This window comes from Accipiter gentilis, chromosome 4 (genome assembly GCF_929443795.1).
Source record: "Accipiter gentilis chromosome 4, bAccGen1.1, whole genome shotgun sequence".
In the NCBI taxonomy this organism is placed as follows: domain Eukaryota; kingdom Metazoa; phylum Chordata; class Aves; order Accipitriformes; family Accipitridae; genus Astur; species Astur gentilis.
The window spans coordinates 9,091,117-9,111,369 of record NC_064883.1 but is presented as its reverse complement, the minus strand read 5'-3'; the positions used below and the strand labels follow the sequence as shown (position 1 = coordinate 9,111,369).

At 44.4% G+C, this 20,253-nt stretch overlaps 1 protein-coding gene across 1 annotated transcript in view; it reads left to right on the top strand.

Moving 5' to 3' along the window:
* Positions 1-1,445: 1,445 nt before the first annotated feature.
* CHN2 (chimerin 2) overlaps positions 1,446-20,253 on the top strand; it is a 168,428-nt gene continuing 149,620 nt past the window's right edge. Inside the window, exon 1 of the mRNA XM_049798736.1 lies at positions 1,446-1,968. Within this exon, the coding sequence (XP_049654693.1) occupies positions 1,920-1,968 (49 nt within the window). The 5' untranslated portion in view covers positions 1,446-1,919. The remainder of the gene's footprint in view (positions 1,969-20,253) is intronic.

Here is a 20,253-nt window from a genome sequence, read left to right as displayed (position 1 = left end):
AGCAAGCCGTCCCTAGAAAATAAAACCCGGAGACGCAAGCTGGCCTCAGCCGCGTCGCTGAAGCTGCCGGCAGGAATCCCACGCGGGGTGTGGGACCCGGCGGTCCCGCTCGCCGCGGCTGCGGGGATCGCTGCTGCCGGCGTCTCTGCCGCTAGAGGGGGTCCCGGTACCGGTTTTCCCCAGGAAAAAAACGGGAACTGACTGCAGGGTCTGGGGAGCCCGGGTTGTCTCTCGGCTCTGGCAGAGAGGGAAGCGGCCGGGTGCGGGTTGCAGAGAGGGCAGGCGGTTTGCACGCCCGTTTGAGACGCTGTGTGGCTGGGTGGGTAAGGCTTAGTCTGCCAAAGAAACTTTAATGCGCTTCCTCGCTTGCCCCTAAGTAACTTTGCGTTACAGACTCTCGGTTGCGAAAACATGGAAGGCTTTCCATAAACCGCCATCAAGGCAAACGGGTTGTAGGCTTCTGGCGGAACCCGTGCCAGCAAGACTTTGCCATGCCACTCGGCTTTTGACAACCGCATGGCAGCTGACCACCTTCCTGCAGCCTTCTCACCCTCATTTTATAAAATGAGACGGAAGCTTTGGCCGGCGGTACAGCACTGCGAAGGGAACCTGAAGGGCAGTCGACAAGAGGAAGCCTCCAAGTGATGCTTTCTTGGCTCTTCCTCTTTCCCACTTGCCCGTTAAGACGCAGGGCAGTGGCCCAGGCTGGTCTGCCACAGAACCGCCGTATCCCATTTGCGCGGCTGCCAGCCGGCCTGGCCGATGCCCTTCGTGTCCCCCCGAGCCACGGGGCCCGGGAGCGGTGCGGAGGCCGGGGGGGTGGGGGTGGAAGCAGGCCCCAGCTGTGGCCCGCCGGGGCCCCGCAGCGCCCGCCGCTTCTGCTGCGCACCTGACAGGGAGAGCCCGGTGTTGGTGTTGGCCTGGACTTTTAAGAAAACGGATGCCAGGAGGGAGGAAAGGGAAAAAAAAAAAAAATAAAATAAAAGGGGGGGGGGGGGGGGGGGGGAGAAAAGTGAGGGTGGGAGCGTGCCAGGCGGGAGGAGGAGAGCGGCGCGGACGCAGGGCAACCCGCGGAGGAAGGAGGCGGACAAAGGGCGGCGGGGGCCGAAGCCCGGCCCCAGGTGCGCAGCCCCGCTCCAGCGGGGGTCTCCGGCGGTCCGGGGCGGCGCGCCCGCGGGAGCGCAGCCGAGCCGGGGAGCCCACGCTGCGGCAGCGCTGAGGGGGGTGCCGGGCCGAGGCGCTCAACAGGCGCTGCCGCCCCGCCGGGCCAGGCGGGACGGGCGCCGGCACATGGCAGGAGCCGCGCTCGCCGCCAGCCCCGTGCCAGGCGGCGGCGGCCGGAAAGGGGCTTGGCTGCCGCTCGGCGGGGCTGCCGCGCCGCCGGGGCTCGCCCGCGCGGGACCCACCCTGCCCGCGCAGCCGGGGCCGGCAGCCCGGCCGGCAGCGCCGCCGCTTCCGTTGTGTGCGTGAGGGGAGCTGCGGCGGGCGGCGGCGGCGGCGGGTCCCCCCGGCGGGCTGTCAGCGCTGCCCGCGAGGAGGCGGGGAAGGGAAGGGACGGGAAGGGAAGGGAAGGGAGGAGGCGCGGGAAGGCGCTGGCAGGGCGGCTCTCCCGTCCCCGTCACAAGGTAAGCCCTGCTCCCCAGGCGGAGGGAGGCACTGGAAGCGCCGCGGGGCCTCTTCCCTGACCTGCCGAGCGGCTTCGCCCGGCCCCGGAGAGCGGCCGGCAGCGCCTCGGCGGGGCGCCGCCGCCACCCGCTCCCCGGCGGCGCGGGGAGCCGAGCGCGGGCTGCTGCGGCGGCGGCGGCGGCGGCTCGGCGCGGCGCGGCTCCGGCACTTTGCGATGGGCTGGCGGCAGCGGCGGCCGGACAGCAGCGGGGGCCGACGCGGGGCTCGCAGCTAAGGGGCGAGGAGGAGGGACCATGGCCGCATCCAGTAACTCCAGTTTGTCCGGCTCGTCGGTTTCCTCCGGTAAGTTTCTCCGGCGAGCGCCGCGTTTTCTCCCCTCCCTCCATTTTAGCAGGGAGCTACCTGTCTGCAGAGCGCCTCGCCGTCCCGCCCGCCCCGAGCGCCGCCGGCAGCCGCCGCGGTGGTCCCCGAGCCCCGCGCGGGCTCTCCCCCGGGGGGACGGCGATGCCCCTGCCCGGGGCCGACTGTCCCTCCGGCGGCGCCGGGGGGAGCCGGGACGGGGGAGGCGCGGCGGGGCCCGGCTCGCCTCCCCGCCGCGCCTTTGTGTGGGGCGGGGGCGAGGGGGAGCTCCGCGGCCGGCACGTTAGCGGGAGCCCCCGCCTCGGGGCTTGGGGTGGCCGAGGGTGCTCGGAGACCACCTCGCCCTGCTGACGGGCGTCCTCTGGCGCGGTCCCCGCGGGGCGGGAGCGGGAGCGGGAGCGGCCCCGGCCCCGCATCGCACCTCGGCGCGGTGTGCTGCGCGGGCCGGGCGGGCGGGGGGGTGCCCCGCCGCTCGGAGACTGCCAGGCCTGCCCCTTGGTGGGAGTCGCGGCACACAGGGCGGTTGGAGTACTTCTGCAGTACGGGGAACGATTCAGTTCCCGATCCGGATGAAAAATGCGCCGGGTTGAAAAACCGCCCCGGGGTTTCGGCCGCGGGGGCCGTGCGCGGGTCTGCGAGGCTTTGGGGGGGGGGGGGGGTTTGGGGGTGCTGGGGTGGGGGGGAGGCGGTGTGGTGCGGCTTGCCGTCCTCCTGACGGGGAGGGCTGGCTCCGCTGCAGAGCCGCAGGAAGACGGGAAAGTTACGGTCCGTTTCTGAGCGAGGCAGCCTGAAATTGAAAGCAGTGATAGAACAGTACCACCGCCTGCTTCTTAGCTCAGTCGTTCTAAGTTACGAGAAACTGGCGGAGAGGGATATCCTGGCATTTTAGTGGGCTGAACGAGTAAAATAGCAGGATGAACAACTTCGGGGTTCGAGGGACTTGTGACTCAGTGCTTTATTTGAGGTGCCAGAGCAAGAGCGCTTCTTAGACATAGCAGTATGTGCTGCAGAAAGCAGACAAGCTCCTTTGACTATCGATGTAGCTGTAGACAAATACAAATAAATTTAAAAGCAATGAGCAGCTGTGGTTTTTTAAAAGACGGTGTATGTGACTTACACAACTTATTCTAGGTCACTGCTCCAGCGTGCAACACTTACAGCCAGATCCAAAGAAAGAACTGGGTCCTAAAAATAACATTTATTCCAACTCTTTTAATAAAAACCACAGACATTGTGAGCCCTAATTGCCTTAACTAGAAAGTAACTGACAGAAGTAGGCACGAGAAGGTCTGCCTTGTGTTCACGCTCGCAATGCAAGAGTCACAGTACCGGAGCGAAAACAAGCAAGAGTGAACCCAACTCAATAGCTTGTTAGTTAAGTTACTCGTTTGGGCAATGTGAATTTTATTTTATGGAGTGAACCCAACTCAATAGCTTGTTAGTTAAGGTACTCGTCTGGGCAATGTGAATTTTATTTTATGGATAGTTTGTATATTTTTACATCTAGGTTATTTGATAAACCCAGAAACAACCCTAAAAGCCTGGACTGGATACCTGGGACTCTCTTCCTTGGTGCTCTAACCATTAAGCTGCAGAAGCGTGTCCCCCGTGTGCATAGGTTCCTTGCTCCACGAATCTCAAGGTCTTTCTTGCATACTGTTCCAGCTTCTGAGAAAGGATGCTGAGTGCATACCTCTGAATCCCCCTCTGGCTTTACCGAATCTAGGCTCCCAGATCTGTCTCCTGAATTGACAGACGTGTCTCCCTTGCAGTCTTGGTTCAAATGCCTGAACCGCAGGGAAGAGTGGGAGTTTGGGCACATCCTTGGTCCGAGCAGTTGATATCAGCTAACTGCAGGCGGCCTCCCACCCAGCAGGTGAATCTAGCACCAAACTTAACATGTAGCCGAGGAACTGAGCCCTGGGCTTTAGAGGTACATACTCAAAAGTCAGGGCTTTTGGCACGTGACAGTACCCTGCTTTGTATGAAGCCCTTAGCTACAGCCTACAGCAGTTTATGGTTTATCTTTTGTTTTGTACTTTTGCAAGCATGAACACAGCTGAGCCTTGGCCCGTGCTTGGGGCTCTTAGATGCCACAGTAGTACAACTAATAAATATTGTCAAGTGCTTCATAAAATAACTGAGTGCCCTTGGCTTTTGTAGCTTACAACCTTGGAGTGGTTTTTGGTTTTGTTCCAGTGCATTCAGTCTATATTTCTTCTGTGCACATACTAATCAGAAGTTAAATTTGCTGCAGCATGATAAAGTTTCCAATATTAGCAGACACACCGTATCTGACCGTGTGCAGCTGTATTTTGGCTGTCTGTGGTTTCAGTTCTCAGAACTCAGCAAGGCTTAGAGCATATTGTTTACATAATCTAACCAAACAGTCTTGCTTTTAAATTTCATTTGGTAGAATTTATATGTATGTTTAACTTACCAATATAAAGACTTCCAAACAGGATAATTATTTCTATTCCACAGGAGAGGCAAGGTTATAGTATCGCAATACATTTTACTAATGGAAAAAGGAAGCAAAGTTTGTCGTTGATAGCAGAATGCCATGCTACAGGACTCAGCTCTACCATTGACTTGATGCTTGGCCTTGATCGAGCTGTGTAATGTGTTGCTGGATCTTTTTCCCATCTTTAAGAGCAGTTTAGTGTTTGTTCACCTCATAGGGAACTTCTGAAGCCAAATTAAAGCATTGCTTATGTAATCCTTTCAGATCTTGAAATAATCTAGAAACAATTACTGTATTCGCAAATGCATTTTTAGCTTCAGCAAAGCATGCCTTTTTTTTTTTTTTTTTTTTTTTTTAAAGAAAAAAGCTCATATACAAACATTCTGAGAAGAAATAAAGCTGCTCATCTTGGGACCATATAAATAATTCAAGATTGAGACCACTGTTAGGGTTTGCTGTTGTTTTGAGGTAACAACAGAAGATCTGCCACATGCTTCTGTCCTTAGTGTTTATAGCATCCAAATATGTGGTTGGGTTTGAGCACTAGGGCATGATACTTGAGAAATTATAGGTGACTTGTTTGTTTTAAGAACTTCTGGAGGTAATAGCTGACCTGCATATGCATGAGTACAAGCTGAACTGGTTGATAGCCAGATGCTGGCCCATCTGAACGCAGTGTGGTACAGAGTATCTCCAGGTTCCTTCTGTTCACATCAAGAGTTTGGTTAGCCTCTATTGCCTGTATGGAAAGGCAAGGGTTAGCTAGAATCCATCTTACAGGAGTAAAAGGATTTATTGAGTGAGTGATAGTAGCTGAAATTGGAGTTTGAGTGACAGATGGGAATTTTCATTCACTTTTTTAAAGGGATGATTTCTTCTCTCTCTTACCTACCTTTCTTAAAATACAGATAATTCTCCTTCCTTAGACAGGGTCCACCTCTACTCTTCTTTACAGCTGAGCACAGATGTGTTGTAGGAACAAAGTAGTCAGATTAGGCCCCGGGGGGGGTGGGTGGTGGTGGAAAGCCTGCTTGTGAATACTGACTGCTGAAGCCTGAGAATGCGTTACTGTGAGTGACCATTTGCGATGTAACATTTCTGTTTCAATTCCCATCGATTCGTGTCAATGAGAAGAAATGTTAAACAGCTCAAATATGTTTAACGTGAGGAAGCAGCCCAAGAATTTTATGGTGTAGATATTCTGCTTGCCCACTTATGTTTCTGTAAGTATGCAGGTGGGATTTGCAGTCTTCACTTGAACTTGTGTCTACATTAAAGACCAGAATTTGGTTCTGTCCTGGAGCGGTCGTTTATAAGCGCTGCCTGCACAGTGACATGGCAGGGTGGTTAGATGTAGCTGTTGTACAGATGGGGAGCTAACATGCACGGAGAGCTGTGAGTTCAGCTATCAACTAATGGTAAAGCAAGTATTTGTACTTAGGGGTCTGTTGCTTCTTTGCTCTCACAGCTGGAGAACCTGTCCCTCCTTCAGAGCCTCATGTCTGTGGTCTGTTTACTCGTCTCAACAGCCACTGTGAGGCTGTTAATTATAGGTTCGATAATATTAGGTACTTGTCATGGGCCCCATCTGACAGGACCCTGTGAAGGATTTTTTTCAGTAAGCTAGCACTCACTAGTAACAAACCTTACAGGAGAGCCATGGGTATTTGTATTGTGTATCTTCATATATAGCTCTCTGCTTTTGGTGACAGAACTTAAGCTTCTCTGACTGCCAACAGTCATGTTTAAAGGTGGCTGCGGGAGAAGGAGGTATGCTGTTCTGAGGGAAGAAGGTTGGCATGATAAGCAGTTAAATTAAGTATTCTTCTTTGGACCTTGGGTAAATCTGCACAGCATATGAAGTGCTGAAATTGTAATTACTTCCATTGGGAATTCCACTTTACTTTCCTGTAATCTTTTCTATAGCACATGCCCAGGTGATCTATTAGCTGTATTCCTTGCAAGCCCCTAAATTTTGTTCTTCTCCCTAGATGAAGGGCTGATTCAACCACAAGCAGCATCTTTTCTTTCTCTCCTATCCTCTAAAGAGGACCGTGCATGTTTCTATGCTTTCCTTCATGCTGCTTTCTCCTTAAAATAGACGTATTCCCTTGCCACTCCCCATCCTAGTACTGACCCTTATTCTCACTCATTCTGATCTTTATTTTTTTAAACTTTTTGTTGTTGTTGTTGAAACTTTTCAGCTTTTTCCTGGCAAACAATTTACCTCTTGTACTTTTATCACCAGCTGCCTCCAGTTTCCTCCACCCGGTAGCCAAATACTGGTCATAGACAACTGATGAACTTGAGGCTCAGCTTTCTGGAATGTAAATACAAGCTTGAGTGAAGGGACCTTTGTGGCTGTACCTGCTCTGCTTCTCTAAGGAGCAAAAAATCCAGCATGCTTCCCAGCTGGGCTCCATGCAGCGGTATTCCTAGGCGTTGGATGTCTCAGCCTCTGCGCAGTTGTGCCATCCAAAGCTAGTGTGAAGTGGCTGTAAATGCCAGCTGCCTTTAAGGCTTTGAGCTCTGCTTGAAAAGTCTTCTGCCAGGTAGCCTCCCTGTAACGGGTGGATAGGTTAGATAGCTTGGGCTATCTATCGCGTAAGGGTCCACACTGAAGGTAAATGCAAATACGAGTCTGCTAAACAATAGCTTGTAATCAGGCTTTCTCCTCCCGCAGGACTCGGACTGTGCCAAAACCTTTGCCTGAGTCTGAGCCTGTGCTGTGAGAGTGGTAACACTGGGAGAATTTGGGCGAAGACCCAAGGCAAACATGTAAATGTATGTGCCAGTGTACCCAGTATTTTGTGTTTTCTATGAGCTCCAAAGATAAATTTGCAGGTGTTAGGCTGAAAGGATAGCTCTGGACCTTTCTGCTTCCCATCTGAATTGATGCTTCTTCACGTGCTGTGCGCATTTCAAATAATGCCTGTTATTAGACCAGATGATGGAGTTGAAACACATAGGCAAGCTTTCTGCTGCAGGCCTGGAGAAGGGCTTGTGTGTCTCATTGGGGCATTTTTGCTTTTCAGCTGTGTCTGCTGCTCTGATAAAAGATACTGCTTCTCCCCACAAACTCCCTGCTTTTGTAAACGCAGATACCTATGTAGAAGATGACCACCAATCACCAATTAATGATGAATTATCCTTTTTTTTAATTGAAAATCAAAACCTGTTTTTCTGTCCTGAAGCTCAGGGGAAAAGGCCTTTAAGTATCATTTAGGCAGTCATCCTCATTTAATTAGTAATGAAGTTTATGGTTCATAAACTAATTCTTGCAATAAATTGAAAGGCAACAAATCTTATTTTGTAAATAGATGAACAGAGATATGTTGTTTAAAGGCAGCATAGTTCTCAACTACGTGTTTTCACACACACCCTGTGTTTCAAGAAGGATAAAAAAATGCTTACTGAGGGAAGAAGAAAAATCTTTGATGGTTCCAGTAACTTAACAAGGTCAAAATAAAATATTAAAGGCTCATGACTCTCTGGGGGTCATGAAGGTGCTATGATGTGAAATAGGCAGATATATTATAAAAATGAAAGTCAACATAGGCTGATTTTAATTAAGATGCAAGCAAGTGAGAAGAAATGAAATTACTATTGTACACAGATCCAGAGAGATTCTAATTGGGAAAAAGATTAGTAAATGAAAATAGTTGTTTATTCTCAATGATTTAATAGAAATAGTGTTGTGAAAGTGGCACATGAAAGCTATTTAAATAATGCTGCCATTATGCTGATAAGGTGCTACTTTTGATTTTTAAAAGGGCAATAAGAGTGCTTTTTATTTCTGTTCCTCATGCCAAGCTTCTGCTGGCCAGGGTGTTCTTGCTCTAAATTAAAGCTGAAGTCTTTTGTATCTGATGATTATAAAGAACTCACCATTCTTATTAAAAATAATAAAAATTCAAAAGGAAAAAATGCCAAAGTACCCCATTCTGATACAACGATTGGTTCAACAGTTAGTTACTGAATGTATAGACTGTGATTACTGAGAATAAAATAGCCTGGAAACTAGTACAATGCATGTCTGCTTCCTAATTTAGCCTGTATTGGTACTCTGTGAAGCAAAAGTCTTATTCTTCTTACGGATCTGCTTGTCTCAAAGACATATGTGGAGGATCAGACAAACAGTCTTTCATGCTGTCATGATGATGACCTTTTTGGATACCAGTTCAATTGACGAGTTCTTGCCTTCTGTTTGATGGTTCTAAGGAGGCTTAGATATGCCAAATGCTGAGCGATTATAGGCAGGAATATTTTATGTTAGCGAGTATCATACACAGTCCTCTTGTATGCCTGTGCCCCTAATGTTTTACATGTTTCAGAGTATAATAATTTGGCTATTATGGTGCATAGATTAAGTCATAAACCTGGTGTTTTAGACAAAGAAATTTTTTTTTTTTTTTTTTTTTTTTTTTTTTTTTTACAGTTGCTTTGTTTATAAACATACCTTTGGCTAAAGGGCAACAGTGGCTGGATTCGCCTTGCTTGCAACATTGAGTGCTGGCAGAAGGTGTTCCCATGCTGGGGAGCCAGTCTGTTGTCGCTTGTTCTTCTCTCCTACAAAAGGAGGAGATACTTAGGAGATTAAATATTTGGAGAACTGTGTGTTAAGGAATGGCACATTAATATTGCATGAAAAAGCTTTTGTTGCAGGGAAATGTAGCAGGATTTATACAAGAAGCTATAAATCTGTAATTCTGTGTATATCACATTCTTCATAGGTATAGTCACAGTTTGTCTAAGAATTATATACAGAAGCTAGTGTAAATGTATAGTTTTAACTGCTATGAATAATGACCCATTCTTGCTGTCTTTTTCTGACCTTTGATTATGAGAATGTAAATTTGAATTTTACATTGGAGGTAGTTATTACCAACTATGAATCATGCGCAATTCAGCAATAATAGTTTCATCACCCTGTTTTACTCAGCAATAATCCAAATCCCAGGGCTGGAGGCTGAGTGTATCCTGGTAGAAGGAAACCGATGTTGCAATGCATCCTTGTAACTTTAACATGCTTCAAAGTTTGCCGATGAATAGGTTGAAACGTGACAGCACAGGCTGATGTGTTTGGTAAGGTAAGGAGAGGTTAAAGGATTTTTAAAATTCAGAAGAATGCACAAGTGTTGCACACCTTGCTTCTGGTATTATTGATCAAGGTCATCACAAAAGAATTAGTTCAGTAAATAAGACATCTGTTCTGAGTATATCTTTATCAGGCAGCCCAACTCCCCCGGGACAAGGTGTCTCCAGTATGGTATTATTACTACAGTGTAGAAAGTACTAGGTGGGCCCTTTCTTATCATCAGTAAATCACGTGTCACCTGCTGCGACCTGTGTGTCAAGTCACATTTCTCAATTTCTTCTTAGAAGCTTGTCATGTAGCTACTCCTCTCCTTCTTCTTACTTTCTTGTTGACTGTTTAAACATTGCTTGTAGCTTTTAAAAAAACCCAACGTGTTATGAAGTGCATTTTTGGTGTTATGCTTTTTATTTCATCACAGAAGAAAATTGAATGTTAGAAGAGATGGAGACCTCAGTTTGTAAATGAGGTTCAGCTTGTTGAGCAGATGTTTAATTGCTAAAAATTTGTCTTATCCTGACAGATCAATTGGTTAAATGTTTGGCTTTGTGTTACGGCAAGGAAGAAAAATGGCAAGCACACATCATGTACAGGCATACCGGGCACAGCCACTGTGAAGGCAGGTGGTTCCTGGGAGAAGGTGCTGCTTCTGCTCCAGCAATGTACAACGTGCCAGAGGGCCTGTGCTGTGTTCAAAAGCAAAAGAAGTCCTACGGCTCTTTCAACATTAAGTTTGCAGTCCAAAGACACGGAGTATCTGTTGTAATATTTTTCTACCGTGTGAAACTGCACTGGTTCTGCCTTAATTCCCCACTAAACTAGATCAGAGTGCCCCAAAGGAAAGAGGAGAGGATGAGGGGATCATGAGAGACCCAGAGAGATCCTTCCATTTTCAGCTTCTCCAAGGCTGCTGTTAAAGGCAGTTGTATGTTTTTTTGTGTGGCTGAGCCCTACCTTTGTGTGCATGTAGCACTGTGCTATTTCTGCATATTACACAGTGCTGTGGCCCTGCAGGCAGTGCCAGCCGTTGTATCTCCCATTTTGAAGCAGTTATATTGTGTGCAAACATGTGTAGCTTAATATTGAACCATATCCTGTCCTGTTTAAGTGTTCAGGCTTAGGTACTTCCTAGCACAGAGACATATGTAAGCTGTGGACCTCTTTGGCATGGAAAATTAGGGATGCTAGTGGCTGATGTGGGCTGTTAGCACGTTTAGATAACTTTCAGGAGAAAGATCCATCCACTGCTGTTAAACACGACATCACTTCTGTCTAGAGTCCCTGAGCTGTATATAGGCTGGGAAACTGATGAAATATATACGCTATATGCCCACTGTATCCTTTTACACGTCTTTAGTTATCCACTGATAGTCACTGTGCAAGATAATCTACCAATCTGACCTGGTGTTGCTGTTCGTACGTATATAGCTGGTAGAGTTACTGCTGAGGCAGCATGCCATGAATTCTAGGTCCTGCTTTCTACAGCAAAGAGCTAAAAGAGGGGAAAAAATGGGGTAGGTTTGAAATATGGGATGTTGACGTGCTGTGTTGCAGGTTAAAACCAAAACCAAAACCCACCCCTGAGTTTCAAGGAGACCAGATAGGAAAACCTTACTAAAAGTATGCTGCATAGAACAGTATATAGATTTGTCTCAAACCCTTTCTTCCTTTGATTGAAAAGCTTTTTCCTTCTTCTCCTTTGCTTTATGAATGTATGACCCAGCTGGATTTATGATCCAGCTACAGCTGGGTCACATTTCATTCTTTTTGATTCCAGTATTAAGGCTAGCAATTAATGAACTTTTAAGAGCCAGAGCACAGTTTTTCATATAAGGTTCCTCAAAGTTCCAAGATTTAGGGCTTTACAAAAAAATTGAATGTTGCAATCAAATTTCTGTAGTGCACAGAAGTGTCATAAAGCTGAATTAATTATTTGTAAAAGAGTTTGTTTTTTAAATGAAAAACTTATTATGAGCACAACGTATTGAGTCCTGACCCTTCAAGCTGCTTGGTACCTCCTGTTCCCACTGCATTGAGGTAGTAAATCAGCAGCTTGCAGGACTGGGTAGTTGCTTATCTGAGTTTTTTTATGCAGTTTCCATTAAAGCAACGTCTGCTGTTATGATGGGGCAAATTATTGTAGGCTACATAGTAAACCTCCTCTCCTCCAAGTACTGGTACATAACATATTTAATGTTCAGTGCCTTTACATCATATATGTATAGAACATGTCAATTTATTGGTGATGAATTTCCAAGGATTATGTACAAGACTTAAATTATATATCATTTGTCTAAATACCTGCTTCTTGAGAGAGCATGCTCTCTATAACTCCTGATCTCCTGCCAGGCAAACCCAAGATGATGGACAGCTTTTAGCATCATGCTGTGATAGCTCTGTATTTGTTTTATTTTGCGATCTGAAGCATGTAGTTAGATTGTTTTATGTTGATGAACTTATTTACTGAAAGAATATTGAACTCTTTGATGTCTTAACAAAAATGGAAAGACGAGTTTCACTTCTAAGCTTCCTAGTGCTCATTTGTGTCTAACGTATCAGTGTATGTTGGAAATTCTGCTTAAGTTTAGAAAATAACAGTAAATAATGACTTAAATAGAACTGGCTGTCATGGATGAAACTTCAGTGCTCCTGAGTGAGTGCTTGAGGCTGGGAGACAAATTAAAGCTATGGAAATAGTGATTGACAGGCAGGCTTTTTTCTCCTCTTCCATTGTGACACTAAAACCAGCATTAAATCAGTAAACCATTGAGAAATAAAACAGATGAACTGGAGGATCGAGGTAAGTAGATGTCACATTGGTGAGAATTTATGAAATTACCTAGACAGGAAAAAGAGATGTTTTTACTGATGTTGTATAGAGAGAATACAGGATCCTGAACTCTTCACGAAGCGGGTTGCTCTATCAGACCATGTTATTTAACAGAGGGAGAATTTTACAGGTTTTTAGTGTAGAACCTCTGGTCGTTTTGGTAGTAGATGAGTATGTCTAAGCATATGGGAGAGAAAAGCCTTAGGTCTGATACAAAATGTTGAATGCTGGGTTCAGGCCTTGTTTGGTGTTTCTGAGTGAGCGCACAAGCAGTGGAGCTCTAAGGCATACCTGAAAGCACTAGTTGCTGGCCATGAAAAATTAGGCAATAACCTTCTTTCCTGCGACTGAACCAACAGTTGACTGTCAAAGTGAAGAAGCATCCTATGCTGCGGTAGCATTTTAGGTACACATGATACAGTATGATTTCTAGGATAGGAGGTTTCAGGTTTTTATGGAACTCTTCGAGAGGTGCGTTTCCATTGATGCAGTGCCTGGAGTGACCACTGTGGCAGCTTTCCATATTGCGGTTTGTGTGATTTCTCCTGCAATTTGAAAAAGTATCGTGGACATAAACCAAAGAGGTTTTCTGGGCATGCTGTTGGGTAGCGTTGCTGGGTAGTGCTGTTGCACATTGCTAAACAGTTGTTTTATTTCCTTTCAGAAGTGATGGATTAGTTCATTCAATAAGCTCCAAGAAAGAAAACCCAAGAAATTCTCCTCCCAAATCCATTAAATTGCCTTATGCCATTGATTTTAAAAATAAACCTGAAAAGAATGAAATTTAAGTGCAAACCTGAAGAGTTAAGTGTATTATTTTTAATGATTAATGTAACAGTAAATCTTTAAGCACTGGCCACTTAAGAAATCAACACATACTGTGTGATTTCTTCTAGAACTACAAAATTTGGCAGATGTGTACAGGTTATATATGGGCTTGTTTGCACATAAAAAAATATTTCAAAAAAAAGGTCTTAAGAGCTATAATGAGAAAAAATTGTTCAGACATGGAAATATTATGAAATTGTTATTCTGGAACAGCTATTCCTGAACACTATTCAGTTAAGTTAATGTAGATCATTGACTTGAAAGGTGTAGAGATATAGCATTAATTATACTTACTTGTGGAGCAATGGTAAGCTTCTCTTTTCTTTTGTTTTTGTTTCTGCTCGATATATTCTTGAAAGCTTGTTGCTCCCTTTTTTCAGAGACATAATGCATTCTTGACATCAGAAACTTAAACCTGAACCTGCCATTTTAAAAGGTTTTTTTCTTTTATTTAGTTTTGTGTTGTTTAGCACACGAGCCGATCACATGACTGTTAAACTATAAAAGAGTAAAACGACGTGAAGATAAAGGTGATTTATTTCGGAGTAAAACTTTGCTAAACAGAACAGGTCATTATTAGTTAGAACTGTTCATATCATGCATGTAAGAGGTGCAGTCAGGATTGGAGGTCTACTTTGCTGAATGTTGTTGAACAGGTTATTATAATTACTGTTGTTTCATTTATGCTGACATATATTTATATAAAGATTGTGTGAAAAGGCCACAGGGAGGTTGGTAGCTGTATAAATATAGAATAAATGACAGTTTGGAGCCCAAAAATCTTGTAACTTGAAGAATGGTGGAAGCATGAGGATAGTGGGAGTAAACTACAGTCACAATGTTGACGAATTGGCACACTGTTGTTAATTACATGTATCAAAATGCGTGTGTATGCTTAAGAAAATAAGAGGAATGAGAATGTTTAGGAAAATAGCAGGAATTTACCTCCCATGAGCTGTGTCGACTTTAATTCTGCTAACTAAGAAGGAGGAGGCACGTTGTCTTCAAAGAATTGCTGCAGAGGGCTTTGGCTCATGAAAGCCTTTTCTGTCTTGTATTTGTTTCAGATCCTTTGATCTCTTTTGGTTTGATGAGTACGTGTCATCACTTGGTATTGCAATTGCTTCTTCTTGCTCAGATATGACAGTAATAAATATATTCACTGAAAAGTGTAATTTAAAATTTATATAATTCACAGTTATTGGCAAGTACTGTAGCCTAAATGGTGAAAATGAGGGGGAGTCTGGTTCAGGTTGATTTTTTAAAAATAATTGATTTGTCTTATCAATATGCATAATAAGCTTATCAAAACAGACTTCTCAAAAATTAAGGAAGAAAAAAATCAATATAAAGTGATTGTAAGTGTAATTGAGTAGTGTAATTTACTTTCACTTTACAGGAAAAGGCTTTCAGCTTCACCTCTTAAGCTGCTTTAGAAAACTGCACACTGACTCCTGGCAGTAGTGTATTGATTGAAAGCATCCCAGTGTCTAGAAAACATAAGAGTACACAAATTCATCCGAATGGGATGTTTTATAGAAAGAAACTCCATCACTGTCCAGGGTTTGTAAGTATGTTAACTTTAAAGGTACTGGATATACTATATTGTAAAGAGCTTAACAGCAGGATCTTTAAAAAAAATTTTTTTTCTTCATTCAGACAGACACACAGCACCTGTTTCATAACTGGGAAGAAACTGGGCAGAAAAATGGAACCACTCAGCTACTACCAGGGACTAAAATTAAAATCAATGTGGAGTAAAAATAGAAGATTTTTCAGGAAACATTATCAATTCATTAGAGAATGAATTGAGGTCCTCCCTTGGACCTCATTGGGAGCTTTGGCCCATACAAGGGATATATGTAGGACTTTTTTTCCCTCTTAGTATAGTTCACCTTATTTTTGTTTTATATAATAGTGTGTCACAAGTTTGTCTTACAGATTTTTGGTTCTAATTATAAAATCAGTTTAGGACATGCTTTGTCTCAGTAGAATTCAGGTAGATTTCTTTTTGTTTTTCCCACCTTTCTTGTATGCAGTCTCTCCCTCCAAATGTAAAGCTTTTGCTGCACTTAAGCTTGGGGTTAGGTAGACTTATGCTTAAACCAGTTAAGTGACTGTAAGTAACATCAATGATGTGAACTGTTGTCAGGACCCAGACTGGACAGACCAGGGAGTCGTGTTTAATTTGAAATTCCCTCGGGCTAAATTAAGGTGAAACGACACCAAATGATCAGTTAAAGATTTTATTCATGACAGAAGTAAACTGAACTGGGGAGGCGTGGTAGTAGATGGCAGGGTTGCTCACAACAGGAGTTGGCATAAGACTACTTTTGTAAACTGTGTAACCATATACATCGATTCAGGGAATAAGGAGATCCCTCCCGTTAAGTCATGAGGTTCAGAGCAGACCCCCTTGCTTTCCAGACTCCTCCTCAGAGAAGGGCCTAGGGGCCGCTGGATCCACTCTTAGTCTCAGACTTGGTCAACGGTTTATGTCTTGAAACTACCTCAGTAAAACAGGTAACCTGTGGTAACCATATACATCGATTCAGGGAATAAGGAGATCCCTCCCGTTGAGTCATGAGGTTCAGAGCAGACCCCCTTGCTTTCCAGACTCCTCCTCAGAGAAGGGCCTAGGGGCCGCTGGATCCACTCTTAGTCTTAGACTTGGTCAACGGTTTATATGTTGAAACGGATGAGGTGTAGGGATTGCGGAAAAGGAAAAGGAAAGAGAGAAGAAGACAGAGAGAGAGAAAGGAAGAGAGAAAGATTTCACTGGTCCTGGGTCCAGCATTGATTCAGTCAGCCGAGGGGTCCAGTCAGCCGAGGGGTCCAGTCCTGGTGGGCTTGAGCGCCTGGGGCTCCAGTTGGTGTCCTTTTATCCTCCTTGCCCCTCCTTCAGGTGGGCACCCAAACTCATCAGGTTAATGAGCAGTTTGTGAGCCTTGGGGCTTGGGGGTCCTTTGTGGAGTAATAACTTCTTCCCTGCAGACATGGCCATTGTTTGATCTTTGTATCAGAACAGGTTATCAGAACAGGGAGCTGCGCACCCTCCAGCACGCCCTCCCCCTCCTGTTGCTGATGTCTGAGCTGATGGGCTTTTCACCTTGGTTCCTTGCTGTGCAGGGTTTGTCTTTAAGCAGAACTTGCCCCACCACAATGTTTGAGACATTAACTCTTTCAGTCTCTCACAACTGTTATCCTGGATTTATGTTCTGACAGTTACTTAGTCTGATACTGACTTTCCCCATCCTTGATGATCAGACTGTTCCCTAGTAAACATTTCAGAACAGATTTGTTCACTGCTACATACTTAAAAGAAGTTGATGCTGTTCATTTCTGGGGCTGTGGAGCACCATTTGGAATAGCAGCTGCTGAGGTAACGATTTGGACGTGTCCCCTACCACCCTTGAAAGGAGAAACATCGTGGGTGCACAAAACCTTTCCAAAGTATCAACGACATGCAAGCCTGTAGGCATTTGCATATTTTATTTTAACAGATTTTTTCCCACCATGAATATGTTTATCTTGCTTGCAGATACCGAGTCTGATTGTGTCATGTCAAGCAGGAATGACTTAAGGATTTTTTGTATATCTAAGGGTCCCATAAGCGCACGAGCAAGGACATTTTCATTCTGATTACCTGCCAGGTTGTGACAAACTTAAAGAAATACAATCTTATGGGTAAGGCTTGGTAGTCAGCTCAGTTTACTGTATCCTGTGATTTATTGGAGCCTGCAGTCCATGTAATGGGAGATGCCAGCTCTCATTTGAGGGAACTCTGAGGAAGAATGAGAAACTTGCCTTCAGGCCTGGACCAGCTTCTGAAATACTGAGAAAGAAAGACTTTTGTAGTGAGGTTATTACTTGAAACCAAACAAAATTTTAGGCCAGTCTGTCTTCATCTCATTCCCACTGCTCCTCCCAAAACAGCTGAACACACCGGTCTTTGTAATCTGTGATCCTGAGGAACCAAACCTTGGGGAGATTCAGCTGCGTCACACCATCGGAGAGTCTGGCTTTAAGTTTTCTATGAGAAGTTAAGTTTTACAACTAGTTGACCTGTCAGAGCAGTGTAAAGTTCCCATCAGTGCAAATGGGAATCAAAACAGACATGCTACCAAATGTCTGAATCTGTAGTATTACTGTTGGGTTTATATTGGACAGCCTTAGTAAGAGGAAAATAAAAATCAGCCTTACAATGGTACAAGTATGAGGAGACTACCTCCAACTCTTAGCATCACTTTCTCAAAATGCCTCGCTCATGATGGCCCTTGCCTTTGGAAATAGCGGGATAAATCTAGCAGAAGGTAGGTGAGCTAAAAAAAGTATGAAGGGGGACAAACAACATTCCTGTAGGATGACTTTGTGGCTATTATATTTTCCTGTTCTTAATCACTTTGCAAGATATTTGCCCGTGCTGGGCAGCTGGCTAAAGCATGGCACCCAGAACAGTAGCTAGAGCATGTTTGCATAGGAAGAGCTGTACAGCTTTGGCCACAGGCTCAGCTACAGCACCCTGTATTCTTCCCACCTACGGCCACCAGCAAATGCTGAGGAGAAAGTGTAAGAATAGGATGAACGTGCAGCGTAAACTTCTGCAGAATATTCTGTCAGCATCCGGAAATCTGTGGCTTGGGAACTTCCTGAGACAAAGAGATGGATTCTTAACTTTAATAGATCTATTTTATTCTTACATTTTATTTCGTGAATTTGGCTAGTTGTTCTGTGGACCCATGTAAACTTGGAACATCCTGCTCCAGAGTTTGAATGTGTTATGCAAAAAGATACCTTTATCACTTGCTTTTGAACTTGTCATCAGCTAGTTTAATTTCATACACTCTACCTCTTTTATTGGAAGAAACAATGAAAAGTCATTTTTTATACATCTGTGAAATCTTAAGTGGCATAAAGCGCTTTATCATAGCGCCTGCCACAGTCAACTCTTTTCCAATTTGAAGAGTCACAAGGTACTTGGCCAATCCTTGTGTGGGATACCCTACATATCTTTGGTGATTCACATTGTCATCTATTACTCTTTTCCAGTCCTCATGTAATCTTATAAAAATGGACCAGAAATGAAAACAGTCATCAAGGGATGGATGCATCTTATATTTATTGTACTGGAATTAGGGTGTTCTCATTTTGTTCTCTGTTACTTAATATTTGCTTTTCTGTTTCATTCACGGTATTTTCAAACTTTTATGAGAGCTGTGTTGACTTGCCTAGTATAACATATCATCATGCGTCTGTTAGTATTGTTCTTTTTAATAGCTTCTACCAATTTGCCCAGTGCAGATGTCAGGCTACCTGAATTTTTTTGGCTTTCCCTTGGGGCCCTTTATAAAATTGGCATGATGTTAGCCATTTTGCAGTCCTCTGATACTGAGGTAGTTTTAAAAGAGACAGTTAGTCATACTGCTGTTTAATCCATGAGTTCCTTAAGAATGCTTTTGTAAGTATCACTTGATCTATACAAATTGTTATTGTTCATACGTTTGTTCTGTAGCCTCTTCCACCGAAACCTGCATTTGAAATGGATGATCCAAATGGATGGTCCCTCAAAGAAGTGTTCTGAAGCGGCAGCTTCTTCAAGCTCTGCATTGTCTATATGTAGACCTCAAAATTCTTGATTATTTTCTGCTATGGCCTGTAAGTGCTGCTTTTATGCCTTAATCATCTATTGGTCAGACTGGCAGGCTTCACACTGGGACATGAAAAACGGTTTGCTGTTAATTTTTATGTCTTCTGCTAGTAATTTCTCAGGCTGTCTTCTGGGTTGCCTTGTTGTGGTTTGAGTTTGCTTTGGTTTTGGTTTTATTTATTTAACCTGCAATAGCTCATGAGTCTTTCTACTTCCTTGATATGGACATGACTTCAGCTTTCAGAAGGATGTTTTCTTGCTTCTAGTAACCTCTCATACCCTGCTGTTCAGCTACCCTGGCTTCCTTTTCCACTTTCTCAAATCTCTTTTGCTATGTGGCATGTATTTGCTCTCAGCTTCCAGTGTGGTATCTCTGTTTACCACACTGCCTGCAAAGGTTTAACTCTCTTAGCTTCTTTCCCATTTAGCTAGCTTCCTTTTAGCAAGATTTAATGTATCCCCCAGGGTGACTTAAAAATCAGATTTCGAAGGTTTTATCAGTACTGTCAAAATTTCCTAGTATGTGTATCAACATACCTACAGTTACAAACCCATTAAAAATGTCCAAACTGTAAAAACTATGTGTGAATGTGTAAGCGCTTGTGTCTGTTCATCCTAGATAGGGAACAGATAATCATTCTTGACAGGAAGAATAATTCTACATGTAGACCCTAGGCAGTCAAAGCTGGGTTTTGTTTGTTTTTATCAGGCTCTAAGCTAGCAGAAACTGTCCCTTCAGATGTAAGGCTGCTGTCTTCGGCACCTGTGGCTGCTTTTGCACCCAAGGAGGCTGGGAAGTGAGGTCTCAGTTTTGAGCTACTGCAGTTTGGAAATTGGATTGCGATGGTTTAGCAAGACAACTTGTACGATTACACGTATTTTTTGGAGTCAAAGTAGGCAAACTTTCTTCCTGTAAGAATCTGGACCACTCCCCTAAAATGGCATGACTTTGTCAGAGCTGACTGACAGATCCAGCCAAGGGGTCAGTAACCGTTAATGAAGGGCCTTAATAAGTGTGGACTGATACGGTCTAAACAAGCTTAGTAAAGTCTTGTCACTTAGCTGTGGTGTTGTTTTTAATGAAAAAGCTCTTTAGAGAGTCAGAAAATGTCAGGGTAGTTGGATTCCATCATAAGACATCACTCTGCTGCTCAAAGGGAAGAAAAACTGAGCAGGATTAGTAATTTTTATATATTGTAATAGATGGTGGTAGAAGAGTTTCACAAAAGATGAAACAGAGAATAGACATTCTTTCTTTAAACCAAAGTGATGCAGTTTGTTTAAATTTAATAGTAGAGTTGTTAGAGATATGCATGTACTCAAAAGCTGTCATATTACCCAGCCATTCATCTTGATCTGACCTGTTCTAGGCAAGAGGCACGCACTGTGTGAACTTTTTTCTT